Source organism: Vidua chalybeata, chromosome 8 (assembly GCF_026979565.1).
Source record: "Vidua chalybeata isolate OUT-0048 chromosome 8, bVidCha1 merged haplotype, whole genome shotgun sequence".
In the NCBI taxonomy this organism is placed as follows: Eukaryota; Metazoa; Chordata; class Aves; order Passeriformes; family Viduidae; genus Vidua; species Vidua chalybeata.
Window position 1 is genome coordinate 18,395,987 of NC_071537.1, and position 27,856 is coordinate 18,423,842.

A 27,856-nucleotide genomic window follows, 5' to 3' on the forward strand; every position below is an offset into this window, starting at 1 on the left:
GCACTTAAAAAGTTCCATTTATCCAAACACAAACAATTTGACTCTGTATGTAGATAGGAAATACAAAGGCCCTGAGTAAATATTAGTCTTGCTATGTAAGAGACCAGGATCAATGCCAAATAATCCTTTTTGACTTTATGTCATAGGAACATAATTAACCAGGATCTTGGATCCAGGCTGTCACTTGAACAGACAATAAGGAAGCATTGCAGAAGTCTTGGATCACTTTAAATGCTGTGTATCCACTGCTAAAAACAAGAGGAATGGCCAAAAAAGGCAAAATCTTGACGACATGTTTGCGATGAGATTTTTGTTAATGTAAAAGCTCATAATACTCTTCAGATTTTTTGGCATGTCTACAGTATGAATTGAGTTGTTCTTAGAAAAAATGATGCATTATTAGTACAGAAAAAGCAATTATGTATCATTAGATTAAATCATAATACATTCATTAACATAAATAAACCTGTTTTTTTCTTCTGTATCATGAGAAATTAATTTGCCTTGGCCTGTTCTTCTCATGCACACAATGTCTTCAGAGATAATTTTCTGTACCTTCAAAAGGACTTTTTACTTTCCATGTGGCCTTGGAAGGCCTAGTTCTGTCTTCATTTCTAGGTTGCTGAAAAAATGACTGGTTGTTCTTGGACTGGATTGACCATCATGAATCTATGAAATATATTACATAAGATACTATAAAAACAAGCCTAAATTCCCATACACCAAAGGAATGAAAATGGACAAGCCTGCAAACAACATGAAAGCAAACTTGACACAAAACAGATATTTCACTGTGTACAAACAATAGCCCTTGGCTGATAAACGGAAAGAAGTTTTAAGGTTGTTTGTAATGTCATGAGATCATGTCTTGCAGAATCACAGGTCTCCATCAAACTAATGGGCATTTTCGAATCATATGTGAAGGGATTGTATAAATCAATTGTGAGATGTTTTTTGCTAATAGCTAATAGAGTGATTTTGTTCTAGGTCTGTATTTTCTAGTCTTGCTGAAAACAGTGTAAACTTCTGTGTCCCTAAGAAAGCATCTCTCTGTGTTGGCAAGGAAGTGATAGAAGAATGTAATTAAGCAAAGATGACCCTAAAGTGAAATGTGGATTCTTTACAATATACAACGTCCTTCCCACCAGCCACATGTGTTTGTCAGATGTTTACAGAATCTTCATTAACTAAGAGCTTTGCTAGATAACAGAAGCTGAAGCATGGCATCAATGACTCTGATAAGGACAAGTGTACGACCAATCTGCTTGACAACTGACAAGAGGCTGGGGTTTGAAGCAGACTGCAAAAAGAACACCAGAAAGTGATTTGCAAAGGGCATTCCAGTTGTTTGCCTTACATCTTCTTTCCTCTGTCTTTATTGAAACAAGACTGGCAATCAGCTAAAATACCCTTGTCCTCTTGTTTCTCCACCAGAAAGTAAATATAGAAGAAATGTGTTGTTTTGGAGTATTAGCTGCACTGTCTGTTTTCAACATCATTGCCTGTTTGACAAGAGGCAAGCCTTTGGAAGACTGGGACAGGCTATCAGCTATGGGAAAGTCTGATGCACATTTTCATGATCCTGGGGAAGTAGAAGATGAGACCCATTTCAACTTTAAATCTTTCTTGGAGAATATGAAGATGGATTTACTAAGAAGTTTGAATTTGTCAAGAGTACCCTCACAAGTGAAGACCAAAGAAGAACCACCACAGTTCATGATTGATTTATACAACAGATATGCTGCAGACAAGTCCTCCATCCCTGCATCCAATATTGTAAGGAGCTTCAGTACTGAAGGTAGGAAAAGTCCTCAATATGTGGACTACAATTTTTAAAGAAGTATGTTATTAGTAAATAGTCAGTTTCTTTTGAAATTCAGAAGAAACTGAGTTCCTAACTTCCTCAGATTCTTTAGAAATGAAACATAAAAATTTTCGATTGTATTCTTACTATATCGTTTCTTTCAATCTTTAAAAAATGCGGTTACCTTTAGTTTTCTTCTTTGATATTTTCACTGTACAATATTCTCTTTTCAAATGCTTCAGCTAAGATGATGCACCAAATAACAAGGTTTACATGAAGCATGCTTCTCAATCCTAGATATTTCAAACTGAGTTTTTATGTTAGCATGCAAACTTTGATCACCTATAATTGAGACTGATGCTAGAGAGCTTTTCTTTTTGGCAGGCTCTGTACATATTTAAAAACTCCAGCAACCAGCTGAGAAATTTGTTGCTGGGTCCTAGCACTGCTAGGAACAGCACTGCTCCTCCAAAATTCTGGGTTAGACAAAGATTTATATGAAAATGGTTAGTCATGCTTATATCAACAGAAAAAACTCAAGATCCCTGTCTATGTAACATTAGATAGACTTTTAAGAGATCCGTCAGGCAGTAAAAAAGTTAGAAGTAAGTGCAATCCTTGTTACAAAAATGAAGCAGGGAGAAATGAAGTTTCTGTTTATATAAAAAATAGACATACACGGGTAACAGCACTACAGCGAACTCCAAATTCCCAAATTAGTGTCCCTAGTCCTGAAATAGAAAGAAATCTCAACAATAGGACCTAGATTATAGTTTTCATATCTACTCTTCACTCTGACTGCTTTACAGGGTAAATGGTCTGAAGAAATGGCAGCAACAGCCAATTAAAATTGCCCTAAAACCCAGCCATGATTAAGCAGTTAGTTTACATTGAGCATTAAATAGACATCAGGGATGACTTTTAAATACTACCAATCTGATCTTCCAGCCAAATATCTGCCCCTCCCAAGGCAGATTTGCTGGTACTGTACATAGATTTGCAGACAACAAACAAACATGAACAAATCCACACAAACTCAAGGAGTCCAGCCTGGAACAGTCTGGGACTTGGGCACGAAAGACTTTACCACCAAGATCCAGTTCAGATAGACATTGGAGCTTCAATTCAGGACTTTCAAAAACGTTTCTATTTCCCCAAACTCCCAGTCTAAGCTGCTTTCAAACGTATCAAACAACAAAAGCTTCAGCACAGCCAGTTTTTAAGACACATATGTGTATTAGAGCAGAAGAGTAGGAAATCATTGATTTTTTTACAAATTCTTTCTGTAAAAATATCTTTAGCAAATTGCTAAATCTGAAAACTCTGCACATGCCTTATTTATGTACTTAATACTGCCCAGCATCATCCATAGCTTGTTCTAGGCAGCCTCTTTATGCTTCCCTCCACACACTCACCTGGCTCTGTAATCACAGTAAAATACTACCAACACCAGGACTTCCATTTCCTCTTTTCACTCTCTGCCCTTGAAACTTGGCCAGAAGACAGGATTTTTCTTTTTTTTATTTAAGGCTGTGTTACCATGCTCTTATTTTATCCCTAAAATATATGGTCTTTTAAAATCAAGTTACTTGGACACTCAGAAACACAGTAACCACATTTTAATTTCTTATTGCAGATGTTGTTTCTTTAGATTCACCAGAAGAAAACCCATTTCAGAAACACATTTTGTTCTTCAACATCTCTATTCCACAATATGAGGAAATCACCAGAGCTGAGCTGAGAATTTATATCTCCTGTCACAGGGAAGTTGGGTCTCTCTCGAGGCTGGAAGGAAACATGGTAATTTATGATGTCCTAGATGATGGCCACTGGGAAAACCCAGAAAGTACCAAATCTTCCCTTGTCTCCCACAATATCCAGGAATGCGGTTGGAAGATGTTTGAAGTGTCCAGCGCTGTGAAAAGATGGGTCAGGGCAGACAAACTGGAGACTAAAAATAAGCTAGAGGTTGTTATAGAGACTAAAGCTCTGAGTGGTTTTACTTGTGGGAAACTGGATGTCAGTGTTACCCCTGACACAAAAAACCTGCCCCTGTTAGTAGTGTTCTCCAATGACCGCAGCAATGGGACAAAGGAGACCAAAGTGGAGCTCCGCGAGATGATTGTTCACGAACAAGAAAGTGTGCTCAAGAAACTAGGGAAGAACAACACTTCATCTGAAGAGGAACAGCAGGGAGAGGAAAAGGCCATCACTGGATCCCACCTGCATTCCTCCAGAAGCAAGAGAAGTGTTGGAGCCAACCACTGCAGGAGAACTTCCCTCCATGTGAACTTTGAAGAGATTGGTTGGGATTCCTGGATCATTGCACCAAAAGATTATGAGGCTTTTGAGTGTAAAGGAGGTTGCTTCTTCCCTCTGACAGATAACGTCACCCCAACTAAACATGCTATTGTCCAAACTCTGGTGCATCTCCAAAATCCAAAAAAAGCCTCCAAGGCCTGTTGTGTTCCAACCAAACTGGATGCAATCTCCATTCTTTATAAGGATGATGCTGGTGTGCTCACTTTGATATATAACTATGAAGGGATGAAAGTGGCAGAATGTGGCTGCAGGTAGCATACAAGGCAGAATCTCTAAGAATAGGAAGATCCCCTTTTTCTGTTCTGTGTAAATCTGTACAATAGTGATGCAAATGAAGACCATTGCAAATAGGGTTTGGAGCAGGGTATGGGGCTGGTTGTTGTTGCTGCTTGTTTTAAGGAAAATTGGCATTTAAAGAATGGCAATATTTGTAAATAGCCTGCCTTATATATCATGGCAAAGTGAATACTGGATTAAAATATTGTGAGATTGAGTGAACTATACATTATCTGGTGACAGTGATACAATGTCAATGCCTTATTTCAAACTTTCTGTTTAATCAACTGTATTTAGGTCACAAACTAGAGGATTTTCAGTGGGGGTTTAGGATGTCCTGCAAATGTTTAACAGCTCTTGAAATCTAATTCTCTCAGTCAACTGTGACATTATCAACTTTGGTAAAACTCAGTAAATGGAATGTTGTCTGCATGATAAAGTCAGGAATCTAAATCCAGGAAGCCTTTGCTCATATCAGTAATCTCAGAGGCTTTTACAGGCAAATTATTTGTTCCTGTAAAGTGAAGATCTGCAGTATTCAAAACAGAAGAGACTCTCACTTATTTCATTCCCAAGTTTCCTTCTGTGGCTAGCAGGTGCCTTGGTTTCAGCTTTCTTATCCTCAGCGTCCCTATTTTTACCCCTTTATGGCACACACTTGAATGATAAGAAGTGCAGCCTTCCGCTTCTAAGACACTGTTTCCTAGGAGGAGCAGCAGCCCTTATCGCCGCACAAAGATAAGGAGCCACTTTGACCTACTGCATATTCTTAGTATTTCTTTGCAAGAACATGCAGTCAAATGATGTCCAGTCTTAGAAGTTGTATCCTAAGAGCAGTGGGGGTTGGCAAAGCTCAGCACTTTTGAAAAGCTCAGGCTGCTTATTTAGAGGCCTAAATTTGTTGTTCAGAGTCTGGAATGAGGTTCTGACTTTTTAAAAATTTCTTCTTAGAAGAAAAGCTATTTTACATGCAAAATTCTTTCACCCCTTAGAAGCCTGGGAAAAATTGAAAACTTCTATCTGTGTCCTATTACATTGCTGTATAAGAAATATACTATCAAACTATCATTCTTCTGACTTCAGTTGTATTTTCACTAAACAAGGACCCCATCTTTCCTGCAATTAAAGTAAACTTCCTTTGATGCTAATAGAAGTTGTACCTGTAAAAGGACAAAATGTCTTCTGTTGGTTGCAGATGATAGGGTAAGTGCTGTTCAACATCACCATAGTGCACCTCACTTCTGCTCTTTCACCACCTTACACACATCTACCTGAGAACCCTTTTGAACCAAATCTTTAACAAATTATGCATCCATTCAAAAAGGTGAAGAATATTGATGAGGCAAAAATCTAAACAGTACCCTAATGTATGAAAGCAACAGAATTTAAATCAATACATATGTTCTGAATTAGGACAGCCTGTGGGCAAGTCAAATTCATTTGGCATGAACAGGTCAGCTTGAAATCCAATACATGGTTTATTTACTATTGTTAACCTAATACAGAGCAAATAGCAGGTGAGTGTGAGCAGGGCAGTTGTAATTCTATCAAGAACTGCTGGTTAGATCACAAACCATGAGCACAAAGCACGATTCAGTAGAATTCTTGAACTGATTTATAGTCATTTTCCTTAGAACTGGTCTGCAATTGGATCAGATCTGGGATCTGGGTCCATGCAAACTCCACACATCCCTAGCTGCATGCCATTAACCTCTTAAGCTTCCCACAGTGGTAATCATTTTGCCACTGGCTTCTGTCATCTTACAGTCATTGTGATGTCTTCCTCCTGCCAGAGCCCCCTGTATTGTCTCCCCGTTTTGTTCCTCTCTCTTAAGCTTCTGACATTTTGGAAAACTTCTCTTAAGTGACAGAAACAACCAAACATGCACTTGATGTGATCACATTAGAAGACTTATTCACTCATGTCAATGTAATTGTAGCTAAGAGCCCTCCAGTCATCTAAACACAAGGTCCTAATTATATTTTAACTTCACTGAATACAGGACTTTGTCCATAATGAAATGAAAAAAAAAGAGGAAGGGGAAACACCTTCACAGAGATAAATTCTCAAGAATCAAGGTGGGGGGGGGGGGTGTGTGTTACATTCTGAAGTCAAATATCGATCTTTATTTCCCTTATTTGGATGGGGAAAAAAAATGCCCTCAAATCATTTTTGGCTCAAAACCTCAGCTCCTAGTTATGCTCTCAGAGAATACCTACAGATCCCATCACAAAACCAGACTAGAAGACTAGCAGACTAGAAGTTGCTTTTCTATTCAGTGAAAAAAATCTGTTGAGTTTCCAGCCAGCTTTAACAATCATATGCCCACTGGCTTAACATGTTGGTTGTCATGGTAGTAAAATGAAACATGAATCTTTCCATAGGGTAATGAACAGGGTCAAGATGAAATGAGAACCCAGTAGTGACTACAGCTGCTACTACCTTCAGCATGGCTGAAGTGCATGTCAAATCGATGTTTGACTTTACATTTAGCAGCTTGATTTATGTAGTTTTGCACTTTTAAGTTTAAATAATTGTTTGAGATCGCTCAGGTTTCAAATGCTTTGGGATGCAACAAGTCAGCCAAGTGGTCATGATGTTTCTAGAGAGTCCACAGGCTGTGAAGAGCAGGTAAACCTCTTGCCCCTGCTTCAAGATGGGCCCCACTGGACACTGAGAAACCCCTCCCTCATGACTGGATTATGAATGTTGACCAGCAGCTTGCTGTTCCTGAGGAGCAGGCTGGGGCTTGTGCAGTGTTCAGCAGATGCACAGTTAAAATTAAAACTTACTCATTTAACATAAACACAAGGCTGATGTCACAGCTGCACAGCTCAAGGGGCCATACATCAGCACAGTGGGCAGCAGTGCCAGGACAAGTCATCAGGGGCACCAGGCCCTCAGCAGAACCATCTGCAGGAATCAGATCGGTTTGGTGGCTGCCATCCGTGATGGCCACTAAACAAAGCCTGCTGAGGGTCACTGGACCTCTCACTGCTTCAAATATAACCCCAGGATAGGAGAGCTTGATAGAGTATTTAATATTCAGTATTATGACTGGCTAACTCTGTGTGGTGTACCATGCTGAACAAACATGTAAATCTATCCAAAATGTAGGATGTAGAGAATACAGAAAATACAATGCAAACACATAATATACCAATTCTTCAGGGACTGCACGTTCAAAAGTATATTTCTGAACTAGGTCAGGTTGCATATTTGAAATGCATTTTCTTGATGACCTCCTGAATCTTCTACCTATCTAGAATATAGCAGTTCATCTGTTCAGTGGAGCTATTCAATGTGAGTTTATCACAGCTGTGCTTTATAAACTGTGATGATTCTCCACCTGCTTCTGGCTGAAATTAGAGAGATTTCAACATGGGAATACATTTTTTATGCCCTCACTCAATCTTACATTAAAAATATAAATCATCTTCTCATTTTCTTTTTTTTCTTTTTCTTGATCACTGTAAAAAGAGGGGGGAAGGGAAGGGAAGGGAAGGGAAGGGAAGGGAAGGGAAGGGAAGGGAAGGGAAGGGAAGGGAAGGGAAGGGAAGGGAAGGGAAGGGAAGGGAAGGGAAGGGAAGGGAAGGGAAGGAAGGGAAGGGAAGGGAAGGGAAGGGAAGGGAAGGGAAGGGAAGGGAAGGGAAGGGAAGGGAAGGGAATATTTACAAAAAAATAAAAATCTAACATTTTTTGGATTTATGTTTTTCTTATTACAAATGTAATCGTTAAGCAACTCAGAATACTATTTTTATTTTCATAAAATGGAAATATTTTAATATTAAAATAATGTGAAAGAAAACTTCCAACTTCAATTTTAATCTATACAGGTTTGTATGGCATAAAAACTGAAAAACCTTGGGACAAAAATCTAACATTACTTCTTTTGATATGGGAATTAGAAAGGGATCTAAGGGTGTTATTATTAATTCTTTTTATACTTCAGGAGCCTAGAAAGCCTACTCAGGAACAAGTTTTCCTTTGTACCAAACAGTACAAGAACAGAACACAATAGACCGTCTTAGACCATACCTATGCAATCCAGTCATGCCTGTCACAGACAGCTATGAAGTAGTACTGACCCAGACTTGCACATCTATAAAAGGCAGTGAAGGTTTGTCTAGAAATACTTATTGAGGTCCTGGAAGCATTAAATATTTCATTAGCATAGTCCTGCGCTTGAGCTAATAAACTCTGCCTCTCAGTATTTGAAAGCCAGCTATCACCTTTAAATTAATTCTTATTCATACATACAATTTAAAATATGGCTATTTAAAATATGGCTGTATTAAAGGCTTTACTAAAACCAAAAGTAGTTTATTCCAACTTTCACCTTTATCCTCTTGGCATCTCTGCCAGTGAAAAAGGTGTTCTTGCTGCCACCTTCAGATGAGGCTCCTGCTACTGCGGCTTGTCAGTGACCACATATCTACATGAGTCTGGTGGGGGAATGGTGGGATCAGCAGCACATGAGAACTGGGGAATATTGGAGCAGAATATAGAGAGCAAATAATATACAGCAAAACATTTAATCTTGTGCCTATGGAAGATTTTTAGCATGTGATCTGAGTAATGCAGACTCTGCATGCAGACTAGTCTGGGACAGATAAAAAATACCTCTTTTCAGAGTATGTGGGAAATTCATACCCACAGGAAGTCAGAAAATGAAATACTTGTGGACAGATTTTAAAGGATCATAAAGTTTTATGAGTTATAAAAGCTAAAACTAGGCCTTAGCTATTTAGTTCTGCTCAAAACTAAAAGCAAAATAAGAATTTGGCTTGAGTTATATTATAAATTAAAATAGATGGTAGAGTTACATTTTGGATCTGGTTATGCACAGTTCAATGAACAGACTTGCATTAAACAACATATTTGATAAAAAATTAAGCTAAATGTGGCTCAAAAGGAGTAATCAAATAGTCATTCTCCAAACCTTAAGGAATTCACACCACACAGAAAAGATTCTTACCTTCTAACACCATCTGTAAAGAATTACCAAGGCAGCAGTGATTACATGTCATATTGAATTCAGAAATCCATACTGAATATTCATATTGAATTTCAATAGAAATAGATTACTGGACAGGTCCAGTGAGGAAAAATAGTTTTTTCCACTGTCCTAGCATTTTAAATTGTGCATGTTGGAAAAAAACCCTTAATTTTACATTTACATTGTGAAGCTGTGGGGTTTTTTTTTATGTGGCAATGATAAAGTACATCAGAATGAATGTGCATAACTTAAGAATTAAATTGAGCTGCAGGGTTTTGCCTTATCTAATCACAATACTGTATATATTTCTCAGTATCTTTGCTTCATAAGAAGCTCAACTACAGTTTCCAGCACTTTTGATATGAAAATCTTTATAGACTGTGATAAAAGGCAAAATAAATGTCAGGAAAATAGAGAAAAGTATTTTTTTTTAAATCTTACTATTATATAACAATCGCAGGCAGGAAAGTGTCATTTTGTGATTTTTAACCTCTAGATAAGGCCTCACTGGAGAAGAATATTGTTCATATGTGGAAATACTTCCTTAAATGCTATGGAAAAAAAATGGTCATGTAAAGAGTTTAGCAGTGATAGACCTCATTTAAGTATGGAAGGCACAGTTGATATCTGGCACACTCTGATTAAAAATACTCAGTTGCTGTTCTGTTTTTGTCTCCTTTCTGACTATTGTCTTCTTGGCAATTCACCTATATCTGTTACATTCTGAGTAAGATGAGGTGACTGTTAGCACCTTGTATTTAACATCTCTAACACCCTTTGCACAGTAAGTTGAAAGTTGTGAGTGGCAGGCTTCATTCAGGACGCTCACACATACACCAGCATGAGTGTATGTGCATCCAGACAGGTTTAGACCATCTTTAGACTCTTCCCTCCACATGCATTCATATGTAGCAACATTTTGACAGGAGTACAAAAAAGTGCTCTTTCCAGATTTCAGAGTCTATTCTTGTGGCTACCACCAGCAGAGTGGCTGGGGTAGCAATTCATTTCAAACTTGAAGCCAGGAATCTGTTCTTGTATATCTTTGGCATGTCATACTGGAGCTCAGAATGGGTACAGCCTTCATCCCGCATATTCTGATCCTCTTTCAAACTCTTAATACAATAGGGTCTCAAATACATTGTGAGCAGAAGAAAACACCCCCCCCCCCACATTCTATTTTGGTATGTTGAGCCTGAAGTCTATTGGCTGGGAGCTGTCATCAGACATGACCATATGTTACCCAACGGTATTACAAGTAAATCCTAATTGAGTGCAAATTGTGAAGATTAAAGTCATCTCAGATTTAGCTGTATTATGTTGAGGCAAATGTGTTTCAAAGTCCTGTTTAAAATGCTGGCAATTCTCAGCACAGAAATTAAAAGGCTGTCATTACCTTGGATTTTATGAGCTGTGCTAAATGTCTGGAGTTCCTTGTTTGAAACCCTTAGTCATAGAATGTATGAACAGTCCTTTGCAGCTCAGACAAAAAAAATGCCAAAGACAATGTATTGTCAACAGCTTTTGAAAGAATATTAAATATTGATACAACTTAGTCACTGAAGAATCTCCTGGTATAAGCTCTTCATAAATAATGGTAAAAGGCAGGATCATTGCTGGTCTAACTGTGGTTAAAATCAGTATTGCATTTAAGCTACCCACTTTCAGGATAAGGCAGGACCAGTTTGCAACAAGAAATGCATTACCTTTTAGAAACAACTAACTGCTAGAAAGATCTTCCTCGGTGATTGAAGTTCATTACTGTTTCATAAGAGGCCTGTAAAGTAGTAAGGAGCTGAACTTCATCTATTGGTGCACTTTGGATGATGCACTACATTTTAATGAGCTTAAAGGTTTAATGCAGATAAAAGATCTGTTCAGTGCACCTGGATTCAACACAGGGATTTCAGTGCAATTCAGAGTCATTGGAGAGCTATGTTCCTCTTGATCGACAAGAGCTTCTGACTCCTTTTCTATTTCGTACAAAGACAAAATGATCAGGACACATTTCTTGCTGTTTTCAGCACTGATCATGTGCAGAATACCTGCTGAGGAAATCTTTCAGCCAACTCTAGTGCTGGACATGGCTAAAGTCCTTCTGGATAATTACTGCTATCCTGAAAACCTAGTAGGAATGCAAGAAGCCATTGAACAAGCAATCAAGAGTGGAGAGATCCTGGACATCTCAGATCCAAAAATGCTGGCCAGTGTCTTGACAGCTGGAGTGCAGGGTGCTCTGAATGACCCAAGACTGGTGATTACCTACGAGCCATTACCACATGCGGGTCCCAAACAAGAAGCTGAGGGTTCCCCTACCCGTGAGCAACTCCTGAGTCTTATTGAGCATGTGATCATGTATGACAAGCTGGAGGGCAATGTTGGCTACCTGAGGATTGATTATATCATAGGAGAGGAAGTTGTGCAGAAAGTTGGAGCTTTTCTGGTGGACAAGGTCTGGAAGACACTGATAGAGACATCTGCCCTGGTAATAGATCTTCGTCACAGCACTGGGGGACAGATTTCTGGCCTCCCCTTCATCATCTCGTACTTGCATGAACAAGACAAGAGATTGCATGTTGAGACTGTATACAATCGTCCCTCCAACACCACCACAGAGATATGGACACTGCCAAAGGTGTTGGGAGAGAGGTACAGCAAAGACAAGGATGTCATTGTTCTGATCAGCCATCACACCACAGGAGTGGCTGAAGATGTGGCTTACATCCTCAAGCACATGAACAGAGCTATCACTGTTGGAGAGAAGACAGCCGGGGGCTCACTGGACATCCAGAAGCTGCGTATAGGTCCTTCCAATTTCTATATGATGGTTCCTGTGTCACGATCTGTGAGCCCCTTGAGTGGGGGTGGACAGAGCTGGGAAGTGAGTGGGGTGATGCCATGTGTGGCTACTGAGGCAGAGCAAGCCTTGCAGAAATCCTTGGATATCCTGGCAGTGCGCAGAGCAGTGCCTGGCACCATTAGCCACCTCAAAAACATATTAAAGGACTATTACAGCTTAGTGGAGAGAGTGCCTGCGCTACTGCGGCGCCTCGCCACGTCTGACTTCTCTTCTGTGCAGTCATCCGAGGACTTGGCCACCAAACTCAACACTGAGTTGCAGGCCTTATCTGATGACCCCCGCCTGATGGTCCGAGTCATGATGCCAGGTGAAGCTGCTGATCCCCCAGCTGAGAAGCCAGTTGGAATGGCAGCTGACTTACCTGACAATGAGCAGCTGCTGCACGCCTTGGTGGATACCGTCTTCAAGGTGTCAGTGTTGCCAGGCAATGTTGGCTACATGCGCTTTGATGAATTTGCAGATGCCTCTGTGCTTGTAAAGCTGGGGCCTTACATTGTACACAAAGTGTGGGAACCTCTTCAAAATACAGAGAACTTGATCATGGACCTACGTTACAACGTTGGAGGCCCTTCCTCCTCTGCTGTGCCTGTGCTACTCTCCTATTTTCAAGACCCCGCTGCTGGTCCTGTCCATCTCTTCACAACTTACGACAGACGCACCAACCATACACAGGAGCACAACAGCCAAGCAGAATTGCTGGGCCAGTCCTATGGGGCTAAGCGTGGCATCTACCTGCTCACCAGCCACCACACTGCTACAGCTGCTGAGGAGTTTGCTTACCTCATGCAGTCCCTGGGCCGTGCCACACTGATCGGTGAGATCACAGCAGGAAGCCTCTCACACACCCGTACTTTCCCTCTGCTGCAGCCTGGGCCAGGAATAACCCGTGGCCTGACTATCACAGTTCCTGTTATCACCTTCATTGACAACCATGGAGAAAGCTGGATGGGTGGAGGAGTTGTTCCTGATGCCATAGTGTTGGCTGAGGATGCACTGGAGAAGGCTGAAGAAGTGCTAGCCTTCCACAAGAACATGGGAGTACTTCTGGAGGGTACTGGGCAACTGCTAGAGGATCACTATGCCATCCCAGAAGTGGCTGCTAAGGCCAGTGCTATGCTCAGCACCAAACGGGCCCAAGGAGGTTATCGATCAGCTACAGACCCTGAGACTTTGGCTTCCCAGCTCACCAGTGACTTGCAGGAGGCCTCTGGAGACCATCGGCTTCACGTCTTCCACAGCCATGTGGAACCAACACCAGAAGAGCAACTTCCCAATGTGATTCCTAGCCCTGAAGAGCTGAGCTACATCATTGAGGCACTCTTCAAAATTGAGGTATTGCCAGGGAACCTGGGTTACCTTCGCTTCGATATGATGGCTGAGGCAGAAACAGTGAAGGCCATTGGGCCACAGCTGTTGCAGATGGTATGGAACAAGCTGGTGGACACGGATGCCATGATTATTGACATGAGGTACAACACAGGTGGCTATTCCACTGCCATCCCAATACTTTGTTCCTACTTCTTTGACCCTGAGCCTCGGAAACACCTCTACACTGTCTTTGACCGTAGTACCTCCCGCAGCACAGAGATGTGGACTCTCCCCCAGCTCGCTGGCAAAAGATACGGCTCCCTCAAGGACATCTACATCCTAACAAGCCATATGAGTGGCTCAGCAGCTGAAGCTTTTACTCGCTCTATGAAGGATCTACACCGTGCCACAGTTGTTGGTGAGCCCACAGTCGGTGGATCCCTCTCAGTGGGCATTTATCGTGTTGGTAACAGTTCCCTATATGCGTCCATCCCCAGCCAAGTGGTGCTCAGCCCAGTCACTGGAAAAGTATGGAGTGTGTCTGGGGTGGAGCCACACATCACCATCCAGGCCAGTGAAGCCATGGCTGTAGCTCAGCACATTGCCAACCTGCGTGCCCAGGTGCCACAGATACTGCAAACTGTTGGCAAGCTTGTGGCAGATAATTATGCCTTTGTGAACATTGGGACTGTTATAGCATCCAACTTCACAAAGAACATCAACAAAGACAATTTTAAAAGGATCAATACAGAGGAAGAGCTTGCTGGGAAGGTGACTGACATCTTACAAGCTCTTTCTGATGATGAACACCTGAAATTACTCTACATCCCTGAACACGCCAAGGACAGCATCCCAGGGATCATGCCAAAACAGGTAGAGTTCTCTCATACTCAGCTATAGAGATGGCAGCTGGAATGGGAGCATTAAATCAGATACCTTATCTTTTTTCTAGCCCATACCATAGACCCACCCAGATTTACCTGTACTCACAGGTAAATCAAGGCCTGAGTAGGTTTCATGGGCTGAGCTGTCTCTGACAGGGTAGTAGCTTGTGGAATTAGATGGTAGCTCTGAATGCATAGATTTTGGAAACAACCTTCAGGCTGTGAATCTCAGTTGTCATATGCCACAAGCAAAAATGCAGGGCTTCAGAGTTAGAGGGAAGATATCATTGTTTCTGTAGTCCCTCCTCTTTCAGTCATGCAGCTTTTCTAGCTGTAATTAATTCAGAAACCCTCTGGTTTTAAAACCAGGTTGTAATTTGAGGGAAGTTTAGTTGGACTAGAGTAAATGCATACAACTCACTAAACATGCAGCCCTGTGCTCTTTGATGGACTTTTCTATATAAAATTGTAGCAGCTGACATCTATTACACCAGAATAATCAGCAACTCCTTTGGTAGTAGCAGTGGAAAGTTGTTCTAATTGTATCTCATTCTCAGCATCAGACAGTTTCCCAGTGACCTAGAAATACTTTGGAAGAAATATCAGGGTGGAAGTTAGGTGACCCCAGGGAGAAATTGATTTTTAATAATCTACTTTTGCCCTTGCTGTGTGGTTTGCGTAACAGTCTGTGCTTTGTTCTGAGCCTGAGTGTTTATACACTGGTCTGCCTTGGCAATCTTTCTTGTTCATTGTTGTGCTGGAGGGAGCTCCCAGGAGCACTTGTTAAAATTCCATCTTCAAATTAAATAGAGGTTTAGGATAACCTGATCCCTTTCTTGGATGGAGTTAGCTACTGCACTAGCATGGCTATCAGAGATGTATTTTCTCCAGGGACTCATAAAATTACTTTTGAAGAGAATGCATTTGCCTTTGCAATGAACCAGAGTAGACCAAGTGTCAGGTAACTATTAAATGTTTCCTGGGGGAGGAAATCCGTGGACTTCCACACTCTGAAATTTTTGGCATGCATGATTTAAAGTGGCCATGACTTTTGTAGTATTATCACAAATACTAAGGTAAAGGACAAAGTCTAAGCATTGACGGGGTGGATATTTTTCTTTTCAAGTTTGTTAACCAAGAGATGCTGGCCCCATTCTTGCCTCTAAGATTAAATGGAAATAATTAATTAAAGGAGTTTTCTATTCCAGCCCTCTCCCTCCTAATTTGGTTGAGTGAAGAAAACTTCACTCTAAAGATATTTCAATGCTTTGGACTAGAGTCAAAGCAGAGTTCCATGCTCAATTATTATCAACATACCAGTAGTGACACATCATAATTTCTTCCCATTCTACAGAATGGAAAAATCTTGCAAATTAGTCACTGTGTTCACTGAAGGTTGTTAATGAATATTGTTGGTCGTTTTTACTTGTTCAGATCTTACTTTATTCAGACCTTAAACACCAAGAACACGATATAGAGGACAAGTATCTTACTTGCCACATGACATAAAATATTGATCCTGATAGAGCTAGTGAAGAATGCCATTATATTATTCAATGCCTCTGTTCTACCATAGTTCTTTGTCAAGCAAAATGATTGGAAGAGGTCAGGGATACATCCATAAGAAGGAAATCACATCAGTGTGGATGAAAATTAGGACAAATGTGAGATTTCTCCAAGGTGAAATAATGTTTTAAGAGCAGAGAATCACGTGTCTTATGATACTAAAATGGTTTCCAGAGGCAGAAGCATTCCCTCATATTGCTGGAGGAAATCGGGAATCAGGCAAGAGAGCATTAAGATGTTAACGAAGACACTGAAGTCATTAAAGGATTTTCCTTGAGATGGAAGTAAAAGAAAATTCACTCATTCCACAGAGCCCTGGGCAGCAAGAGTACTTTCATCTCCTGTTTTGTTTTTGCAGACATAAGAGGGAAGCTTTCTGTGAAACATTTCAGTATATCCCAGAGAGCAAGTACCTTTAGAGTACAGTGAAGCATATATGATTGCTCTAGCTGTGTTTGTAAATTAAAAAAAAAAAATTAAAATTCAGCAGCCCGATATACGGACATAGTGGCTCTCTTGAGCCACTTACATTTATTCCTTAACAACCTAAGAGCTAGTTTTTCTCTTATACTACCTACCTTCCAAGCCACCATCTCCCTTGACAGTAGAATTTTACTGAAAATGACCTTGATGGAGAAGCAGATCCAACACAATTAACTGAGAGTGATGATGAATAACTACAGGAAGGATGGGATGGGACATAGGAGACAGACAAGTGAAATGTGTGCAGACCTTTGCATCTGCTGCACTAGAATAGCTGCTGAAGCATAGTACAGAGGAGTGAATATGTCTCCTCTAAGCAGCAGCAAGGTCACTGCTAGTCAGAGAAGTCAGCTACATAGATGCCACTTTGCAAAGTTAGACTTCCTTGAGGCAAATTTTGTCTATACTTTCTGTGATCCAGAAAATAACATTTTGCTTATAAGGCAGAGCTCTGTAAACTTGCTGACCTGCAGTTTAATAATCCCTGCTTCTTATTCTTCTGTCTCTCTCTCCCTCTATGGTCAAACCTTCCTCTACAAACTGAAATATTTGCTTTCGTGACTGTCTACCTATGGAAGAACTGCTGTCTGATTTTAGCATAAGTGATATGTCCATTTTAAGTGATGAGGAGTATCCCTGAGTGATTATTTTGGCCCCTTCTTAATGACCAAATACTTTTAGTGCTTTCTTTACACCTAAGAGAATTTTTGTAATGACAGTTTAGATAAGCAGCTGAAAATGATGATCAGAATAAAAGGCAAAATCCTTTTAAAGAGAGATTGCTCTTGCATTTCAAGTCCTTCTGTTTCCAGATGAATAATATGTATGGATATAAGAGTATTGTACTTGCTGAAAGAGGCAATAGTTAGAGATGTTTCACCAGAAAGAAGTACAGTTTGTTTGTGTCCCTTCATTAATGAGTGAAATAGAAATGGTCGGCCTCCAAGCGTCAAGATAAGTAATCAACACCTATATTCCTACACCTGTTCCTGACAGGTGGAAAACCAATTTTTGTAGGCCCATATGATGTTGATTTATATCAACATAACTACAGTGAAGTCAGTGGTACAATGCAAGTTTATGCAAGAGAAAAATGTCTCATGTTTAACTCTCATTGGCTCTTCACCTTTTCCAATCTTTGCTTGCTTGTTTCTAGGGTGATAGTAGTTCACTGCACGATTCAGGGAGGAAAGTATCTTGTTTAGGGGGAGTCCTGTAAAAGTGTAAATGGGTTTTTCAGAGTTCATAACCTGAGCACAAGTCAATAGGGTCAAGCTGTTGCAGTAAATACTCATCATCATCAAACTGGAATGGATAAGGAAGAATATAATCAGGAAGATGTGAAATCTTCTGCTACATTTAGCTGTAAAGAAAATTCATCTAGAGTATCATATGCACAGTTTTGGGCAATGGTTTTCTGGAAAGTTGTGGCTCAAGTACAGAGACAGCAGAAAAGCAGGACAGGAGTAAAGAAAACACTGAATAAAAGTAGCCTTCAAAAAGTTTAAAATATTTGAGATGTTTATTCCAGAGAGAAGAAAACTGAGAGGAGACATGAAAACAGTCTTCAGATACATAAGAGAATGTTTCAAATATGAAAAGGATAATCTCTTCCCTTGTCCATAGTAAATAGGCCAAGAATTAATGCACTTAAACAGTACAAAGTAGTTAACTTCGACTGTTTACACTAGATCTTAAAAACATCTTTCTAATAGTAAGGCTGCTGACGTACTAGGGTGGATTGCCTGGAAATCACCCAGTAAAATGTGTATTGTTAAGAGCAAGAGAGAATGAGCTGTCAGGGCTATAGCTGATCCTGCTCAGTCCTTGAGCTGGGGGCCTGATGAACTGTTCCATTCCAGCCTGTGAGGGTACACAACGAACCCAAATATTCTAAGAAAAGTGCAACCCTGCCACTCAGCCCTCAAGGTCTCATGGTTCTTAAACTAATCTCAGGGTTTGCAATGGTATTGCAAGGGTATTAGCTGATAACATTTTAAGAGCCAGCAGTTGACAGCACTAGCATCCTTAATGGAAATCAGAGTTATCTTACAATGGTCAGCACAAAAATAGCTATGAAAAAACAGGTTCCATCTAAATAGACAAAGCAAGGGAGATATGAAAAGAGAGAAAAGAGGGAAGAGAGGCACATTTAGAAAAGTTGTTTGCCCGTGGCTGGGGTTTGTGTCAGAATCAGGGATCAAACTCCATGCACAAGTCCTAGGGCAGCATTCTAAGGTCCTACTTTGTGTGACATCATGTCTTTTACTAACACCACTCACCTGTGAAAGGAGTCTGCAGAATAGCACTGCAGACCCTTGTATAGTTAATAAAAAAACATGTTTCCTTGGCTTAAAATGGAGTTAACTTGGAGGTCCTTTAGTGTAGCCACATTGCTTATAGTGTGCACCTGAGGGTTTATATTTAACAACAAGTCATTTGTATGTAAACACTGTCTGACTGAGCAGCAGACCTTACTTTCAGCTGCATCCTGTCCCAACTTGTCCTTGGCCAGCAAACAGAGCCCTGCCTTCCAAAGGAGAGCATGTGGTTGTTTTCTGAAGCTTTACTTACCTCCTTAGGTACCCACAGCCTGTGGCCCACGTGCCGTGTCATGAACCTGCAGTTTTGCAGGGCAGTAAATCTCTAGTATCAGTCACTGGCTCCTCACCTTGCTGAAAGGTTCAGACACTTTGCCTGGCACCCCAAAATTACATTCTGAGTGCTTTTCATCTAATTTTCAGTCTTAGAACTTTTAGAATAGATAAATTTTAATACCTTTTCTTGCAGCCATGAAGAGCTTTCATTTAGATCCTTGTACATTCATTTCACCCCATAAGACCTGGGGCTTTAAGAGCAACCTTCCCACCTTGAATTTTATAATGAATCTTCAAGAGTTATCAAAACTGAAGTCCTCATGGAACAAAAATGTGATGCATCACAGTAAAAGAACAAGTTGAGAAAAAATTTGTCAGACAGTTATTACTCTTAACATGTTTATGGGTATGCATTTAGCAGTTATCATTGGAGACAGAGAAAAGACATTTGTGTGTTCTGTTAAAATATCATTAGAAAGTGGCTGAGATTAACAGATCAGTTTTATTTGTAGATGTTACTAAGGAGTAATGTTTTTATTTTCCTCCTTGGGGGGACCAGTATCTCTGAACTAGACATAAGTTCTGTCAGAGCAATCAATGCATGCTGGATATATTTTTCAAAACTGTGATTAGTTAATCAAAGTGCAGCAGGCAGATCAAGTACCATTGCTGTCACTGGGAAGTGGATTGGAAATGACAAACTCAGCAGTGCTGGACTGACATGTTTACAGTCCAGATACAATGATTATTTTCACAAGATATTGTGATAAGAGTACAGAAAAGAGTTTGTTCTTATCATCAGGTCAACAACTGCTGGCCAACAGGGCTTTTAAATTAATGATTAAAATTTTGATAATTTTGGCATACATCAGGGACTGAATGATGAAGTGTCATATGGTGGGTAATTTTCCCCTAGGTAACCTCAAGCTGTGTCAAACACAGCTGCATTCACACCCCTTGGAAAAAAACTCTCTGCTGTGGCAGACCTGCTTTTGGCAGGAGCACAGCTCCAGGCCAGAGCACTGTATAGAGGTTAGGAGATTACTTGACTTCTCTGTAGTTGCAGAAAGCCCAACTGCCTGCCCAGTTCTGTGGCGTGTTGTAGACTGGGAGAGCACCTCTAGTACATGGCTCACTGCTGACTCCTTGTTCTTTTGAGTGTAAAAGCACGGATTTGTCTGGGGATGAGCTATGGCAGAGGGCAACTGATTAAAAAGAAGGTATAACACCATTTTCACAGCAAGCCGGAGGATGAAAGACCAAATAGCTGAAGGTCATATAAGTCATATGTATTCTAAATTCTTACCTCAAGCTGAAGGAGACTATTCCATTTTCAGATACTGCATACAAAATAGAAGTTTAGCAATAGGAGCTGGCTATGTTCCAGTGCATACAGGGGTTACTATGAGAATTTTATTATTTGGCTACACGTTGCTACTAAAAATTGTCTGCTGTTTAATAACATAAGCTAAGCAAAACTAAATAAATTGCAACCTAACACGTGAGGCTCCAGGCACATGGGCACCATATAAGAGATTTAGCATATCTACATCATGAGCATCCTAGCACATGCCCAACACATCAGGTTCCTCACTCTCTTAGGGACTGGGTCATTAAGAGGGGCTGGGGCCACTCGTACCCGCAGCCAGCAGCTGTTTGTCCGATGAGGCCAATCAAGAGATTATGAAAGTCCCAGGTGCCGTGTTTAGAAACAACTCGTAAAGGCAACATGTGGGCTTGGGTGGCAGGCCTGGGGTCTGGGCTGCAGGCTGCGATTGTTGTTGTAGCCTCTTTGCTGTAAGGAAATTCTTGTATTTTTGAAAAATAAACTGAGCTCTGGGAGATAGGTGCCTGAGCTGGATTCTGGGCGTTATTGATGCACCTTATTCACCTTATACTGCGCAAAAATTCATCAGGCAATGCTGATCTATGTTTAGCATGCAAAAATATTGTAAAACTTATTATGTTTTTCAAACTTGGTCACATTCCTCACGCATATCCCACCTGGATTAAACATGACCCACATAATTTTGTGTCAAGCTAGTGCCAGCAAATGATTTGTTTTGTTTTTCCATACTTTCAGATCCCTCCGCCAGAAGTATTTGAAGATTTGATTAAATTTTCATTCCACACAAATGTATTTGAAAACAACATCGGCTATCTGAGATTTGATATGTTTGGAGACAGTGAACTTCTAACCCAGGTGTCCGACCTAATGATAGAGCATGTTTGGAAGAAAATTGTTCACACAGATGCATTAATCATAGACATGAGGTAAACCTTTGAATGGCAAATAACCAAAGCTCTTTCAAAGCAGCATTTTATTTGTAACAGTGAATTAGCTTTACATGGCTTGCTGTCCTGTTTACAGGCTAACATTGCTAGGATTAAATGAGAAAGGGAATTAAATGAGAAAAGGAAAACAGCCAAGGAAAATAATAACAGTCTGGAAGTATATCTCAAGATAAATTGTATTATCATTTGAGATGTTTAGAACTAAATAGGCAAATTTAGGGAATAGTTTGCAGAATGCAATTCTGGATGTTACATGTGTTTTATTTCTCTAATTTCTTTCTAATCTAACTCTCCCTATGCCACATATATATATAAATAAATCTTTTACTTCGTGTAGTGGCCAAGTGATTCAACAGTCAAAAAAACAGACCATCTTTAAGGCTGTGTTACAACATTTAATTTGCCATATCTGCAGTGCTAAATAATTCTGGGCAATCAGGTCTGTCCAGAACGAGCCTTGTGCACAGAGGTACTTAGAGGTACTGTAGCACTCCTGGGCCCTGCTGCACCAAGCTGCAGCATCGTACCCCTCTGCTCTCTGCTTAGAATTCTGTTGGACATTCCAGTGTGTCAACAGTGCTCCAAATCCCATGAGCCATAAGATGTCATCCATTTGTCACCAGCTATCAAAGCAGATTAATATAAAAATGTGCATTTCCTACACAATATTTAGGGAAGTTGTTGTGGTCCAGAGCTAATGTATGTGAGCCCAGAACATTACAAATATAAGCCAAAGAAGGACTTCATAAGAACTTGGTTTTAATGTTAGAATCGCTTGCATCTATTGTTATCACAGGGGTCTTAATATTTGGTAATCTTCTTAATATTCTTGTGGGATTTTCAGCATAGGGTGGAAAAGTTGAACGCAGTGATGAGAGCAGAGATAGAGATCTCACTGTGTGAGCACAGAAGAGGCAAGGCAACGACCAACATAATACACCCATAACTGAATTTGAATTCAGAAAAAGCATCACCATTTTCCACTAGACTTGAGATAACATTGGGACTTTCCTCTTTCTTGCCCCATTTTTCTCCCAAACTAAAAATTTCAGGGCTGGGGGCACGGAAACAGCAAAGATGAAATCACATCTCAGGTACTAAATAGTATCATTACAGCTCTTTTCATGTGTTGTTTGGTTTTGGTTTATTTTTTTATATTTAATGTATTTTCAGTCCTTTGAAGGCACATAAAAGACCCAGTCTCTGCAGGTATACAAAGGAGAACCCCAAACAAATTCTGAAATTTTCTGTTAGCCAATCTTATACTTTTAAGACTGATGATTTAAATTTTGCATGGGATTAACTATAATGAATAATGTTTCTCTTTTTACAAGTTTTCCTCCCTGAAACATCTGGGTCACTCATGAACTTCATACTTGGATAATTTCAATTTTGCATGGGATTAACCATAATGCATAATGTCTCTCGCCTTAATAGTTGCCTTTCATAGAACAGCTGTGCCACTCATGAACATCATATTTTTAACTCTCACAGCATTGATAGGAGACACTGATAAACTAAAAGGCCTCCCTGAGGTCACATAAGACACTATAAGAAGGAGTATTAGCATCCAAGAGTTAAGCTAAAACTCTGGCAACTGCTCAGTCGTTATTACTGACTAAAGTTACTGCAGTTTCACCGTCTGCAAGAGAGTCGCAGGAAGAGCATTGCCCTACCTGCCACCACCTCCAGCCCTGCTGGCCCCTGTGGGAGCCGGGGCTGGGCTGGGCTGGGCTGGGCTGGCTGGGCTGGGCTGGGCTGGGCTGGGCTGGGCTGGCTGGGCTGGGCTGGCTGGGCTGGGCTGGGCTGGGCTGGGCTGGGCTGGCTGGGCTGGGCTGGCTGGGCTGGGCTGGGCTGGGCTGGGCTGGGCTGGCTGGGCTGGGCTGGCTGCTGGGCTGGGCTGGGCTGGGCTGGCTGGGCTGGGCTGGGCTGGGCTGGGCTGGGCTGGCTGGGCTGGGCTGGCTGGGCTGGGCTGGGCTGGGCTGGGCTGGCTGGGCTGGGCTGGGCTGGGCTGGCTGGGCTGGGCTGGCTGCTGGGCTGGGCTGGGCTGGGCTGGGCTGGGCTGGCTGCTGGGCTGGGCTGGGCTGGGCTGGGCTGGGCTGGGCTGGGCTGGCTGCTGGGCTGTGCAGCGGCAGCAGCACCACCTCCTGGCAGCGCCACACCATCAGGGACACGCTGGGGATGGGCATTTAACTTCTAGCCAGTCACGCTGTCAATCACACCGCTCCCAAATGCTGAAGAATAAAGATGTAGCTTCCACTCTTTAGAACAGAGGCCTCCTGGATTGTCAGACCCTTTTCTGGAGGTGAAAAATCTTAGCTATAGATTGAACTGAATAAACTCATTTTCCAGCAGGTTTTTGCTGGAATGCCTGTGCTAGGTACTTCTAAAATCACCTACAGGAAAGTACTGAATCCACACTATCAGTAAGTAAAGTACAAACATTTCTAGAGCTATATGTGCTCTAGTATTAATGAAAAGTGACAGGCAAAAATATTTTGGTAGTTAAATATGTGTATTCATAGCAGTTCTCCAAGGACAGGCTCTTCAGTAAAATTAATCTTCAGAGAATGCTATGGAATTAAACTGCAACCAAAGTTTTCAATTACGACTTTGCTAAATGAAGCAACTAACACAATTTTCTTAGGCACAAAAAAAAAATTACCTCATTAAAACCACAAAGTTTTCTCATTTTGTGTAGCAAAAAAATAAGAACACAACAGTTCTACGAACATATGTTGCTTTAATTGGAATTTACTTTTATGTATTAGGGTTTAGGTATTCACTCCTTGCTGCCTATGTCAGGAACAGAATGGGTTACTTAGAGGAGAATAACAAGAATCTGATGTTTCTCTGCAGATCCAGAGTCTTTGCTTACTTTCTGATTTTCTTCTAGGTAACACCAAGAAAAAAAAAATAGACTTTTAAGTTTTGTGTTTGCTTTGGAAGTTAGTTGTGGGCAATAACAGTCTGACACTCTTAGACAGGACTTTGCTTATCTGATAGACATGTAAATGCTGATAGGGGAGAGTGAATATAAATATATCAAAATGTAGCCATAAACCTTTTTTGGGGACTGGTATTAAGGAACAATACTTGGAAAGGAGATTTACTGCCTGACACAAATTTTCACTTATTTCTTTAATATTTTTAATTTTTGAAAAGGTACAATATTGGAGGCTCCACTACACCCATAGCAATCCTATGCTCATATTTCTTTGATGAAGGACACCCAATTCTCTTGGACAAAGTTTATGACAGACCCAGTGACTCAGTAAAGGAGATATGGACCCAGCCACAGCTCAAAGGTAAATGACAATTTCTTTTCAGAGTAGCTTTTCATTTCAGACGTTCTCTCCTTGTCATTTTAAAGTGAGTCATTAAATCCTGTAGCCCAGCTGGTGAAAGCACCTGCCATGATCAGCTCAAGCTGTATAGAGAATGTAGAAACAAAAAATGTGCATTTCAGCCATGTCATCCAATGCCATCTGCAAGTAGCAGTTTATCACTCCTAGAAATGGGGTATGTTAGGCACAAAGGTCTGTAAATTGATCCCCAGAAGTTTAGCCAAATACTGTGCAGAGCAGCTGTAATTTGTTGCTTTTAAAAGTTGTGAAAATTAAAAATGAATCCAGTGTTGCTTGGATCTCCAGTAAGGTCTCTTCAACACTTCTGTACAGTTTTAAATATTGTTCCCTATGATGTGCCTGTGTAATCCTCTACATCAGTAGATGAAAACACCATAATACCCCAATTTGTCCAGACAAGAGAAAGAAAAACACTACATTTTGTACATCTGGATGAGTTTGAAGCATTTGGTAATATGTCACACACCCCCCACACATACCCTGCCCCGGTTTGTGGAAGCTGAAAGGATGCTGCAACATGCAGAAACAGAGCTCTTCAGTGTTCACAGACTGTAGTTAGCGTGCTAAGAAGCCAAGTACTAAGTGCTAAACATGAGGTTTAATTATTTTCCCCTCTTAAGCTAAGGCAGTAGCAAAACAGTTAATGGTGTCTGCAGTTGCTGGCCTGGATCATGCTGAAATGGTTAAGTTTTGTCCCAGTCTGCAGGGTCCATCTATTTTCCCAGGCAGTCAGAGGTGGGTTGTGCTTAGGGATATGATTTCTATGGACACACTCCAGTTCCCATCAAAGAGAACAGGCAGACTCATATTAACTTCAAAGTACCTAGATCTGGTCCTTTATTATATGTATCTACTGTGAAAAAGAGTATTTCAATGGTTATGTTTATAGTGAAATGAGAAGACCAAAGATCGTGTGAAAATTAATTACCATGCTATTGGGCCCCTCTCTTAGAATTTAGCATGAGAATTATATGTCATACTATTACTTACTTATAAATTGACATTTTAAGAGCAGTTTAGCTTTCAAGCTACCAAGTCCTAGTTATTACCCGCTGGTCACTTTTACAATGAAACTAAACTAGCAAAAAGTATCTAGTATGTTCAGATATATTGAAAATAAGGTTCAAAGCCCCTCCCATCCTGCCAGCTGTTTTATGTAAGAAAATGAGATACTTGGCTCAGATCCTAATAATAAAGGGGTATTTCTTGGAGGGTTTGGGACAAAGGCCATGTATAGCATCCATTTACAAACTATTAAAAAGCTCTGGGAAACCACTATAATTGTAATTTCATAAAATAATGCCTGCACAGTTGCAGGCCAAGCTCTATGACAGTCATGTTCCTAGAGCAGGGACGAGGGTGAAACTGAAGATGCTTCTGGATGAGTTTTGACTACTCTTGCTGCAATGGTGAAAAATGTCATTTTTCTCACCTGTCTATTCCGCTACTCTGGTGAGATCTGGAGCTCCTGTAAAAGTCAAAGCCACAGAAGAGCTAACAGTAGTAATCATGAGCTGGCTTCTCTGCTTAGGGAGCTCATAACCAAAAACTGAGAGAGCACAAGAGCACCACAGGGAGGCAACCCTTTTTTACAGCATATAGTCTGGGCTAGTGTTGAAAGCACTTTAATACTATCATAGGCACAAAGTAAATTTCCAAACTTCTTGGGTTGTTAATAGCAGGTAGGGAGCAAAGCCTCTATCTTGGCTTCTCTTTGCTCTATTATATAAATAATTCTCTGAAAATGGATTAATTTCTGATGGGTTTTTTCCTACCTTACAGGGGAGAGGTATGGCTCTCAGAAGGGGCTGGTAATCCTTACCAGTGCTGTGACAGCTGGGGCTGCTGAAGAGTTTGTATACATAATGAAGAGACTGAACAGAGCTCTCATCATTGGGGAGCAGACCAGTGGTGGCTGCCATTCCCCACAGACGTATCAGGTGGATGAAACCAACTTCTACATTGTCATCCCCACCTCCAGATCAGTCATCTCTGCAGACAGCACCTCTTGGGAAGGGAAAGGAGTCCCTCCTCACATAGTAACACCAGCTGAAACAGCACTCATCAAAGCAAAGGAGATGCTCAATGCTCACCTACACAGCTCAAGATAGCCCACTAGAGGAACACATCCCTAGTTCTTATGAAAAGAAAGCTAGCTACCCAAATGTAAACTCTAGAAAGAAGTGGGAGCTTCCTTTCAATCTCTATGGTCAGTGATTGGGTCTCTGTACATGGCTCAAAGTGACTCCTTTCCAACATGCTGGCATTTTTCCCCATTCTGTGGAACCCAGCTCTTTCTGTGCATGGTTGAAATGCTTCCGTAATTCACTGGGGTTTCTGGATTCCTCTCCTGTGTAATCAAACATAAATGTTCAGTGTGTAAGTTTTTTGAAGTGTAGCTACCAATCACAGATCTCCTTTTGTCCCATAGGAAATCCCAGTTGTCAGTATTGAAAGCATGTGAACAACTTTAAAGACAGAAAAGGCTCTTCTTTGGAAATGGTGTACATTCCTATTTATACATCTTTAAAAATTACCAGTAGTTGGAAGAGTCTGTTTTCCAAACTGCAAGAGCCAAATTAAGTCTCTTCTCCATTTCATCATTTAGATGTACCAAAAAAAAACATTCCCAGTCTGTCAGGGTGTCCGAGACTCCTGGCATTGGAAAGGAACATGCCTGCTTCTCTCAAGTGTCTGTCAGAGGGGAGGATGAGCAGGACAAAGGCAGTACATTGACTCTTCTACCCAGTGCCCAGATCAACTGACTCAAGGAAAAGAATCATACATTTTTTTTTACTTAAGGCTAAAATTATTTTGCTCTGTCCTGCTCCAAAGACAGAAAAAAAAAAAAAAAAAAAAAAGCTGAAAAATATCCTTTGCACCCTGCTATCAAGCTACATATGAAGTGATTGTGTATTCCACGATAACTCACAGAGATACTGACATAAGCTTAATGCACAACATTCCTTGTCTTTCCTACAATTCTTAGTTAAACATATATCTTTGTAATTATTTAGAAATATGTGTAACTTTAATCTAGATCTCAGATTTTCTCATCTCTACAAAATGCCAGCTGTAAGATAATTAAATTAG

At 40.7% G+C, this 27,856-nt stretch overlaps 2 protein-coding genes across 2 annotated transcripts; both read left to right on the forward strand.

Annotated features, from left to right (window-relative positions):
- The first annotated feature begins 1,452 nt into the window (after positions 1-1,452).
- GDF2 (growth differentiation factor 2) lies at positions 1,453-5,420 on the forward strand. Its single transcript, XM_053949360.1, has 2 exons — positions 1,453-1,798; positions 3,441-5,420. The coding sequence occupies exons 1-2, from the start codon at positions 1,453-1,455 to the stop codon at positions 4,379-4,381; spliced, it is 1,287 nt and encodes a 428-aa protein (XP_053805335.1). The 3' UTR covers positions 4,382-5,420.
- A 5,975-nt stretch (positions 5,421-11,395) lies between these two features.
- On the forward strand, positions 11,396-26,874 carry RBP3 (retinol binding protein 3). The gene is made up of 4 exons (XM_053949388.1): positions 11,396-14,443; positions 21,184-21,374; positions 24,561-24,703; positions 26,546-26,874. The coding sequence occupies exons 1-4, from the start codon at positions 11,396-11,398 to the stop codon at positions 26,872-26,874; spliced, it is 3,711 nt and encodes a 1,236-aa protein (XP_053805363.1).
- The last annotated feature ends 982 nt before the right edge of the window (positions 26,875-27,856 follow it).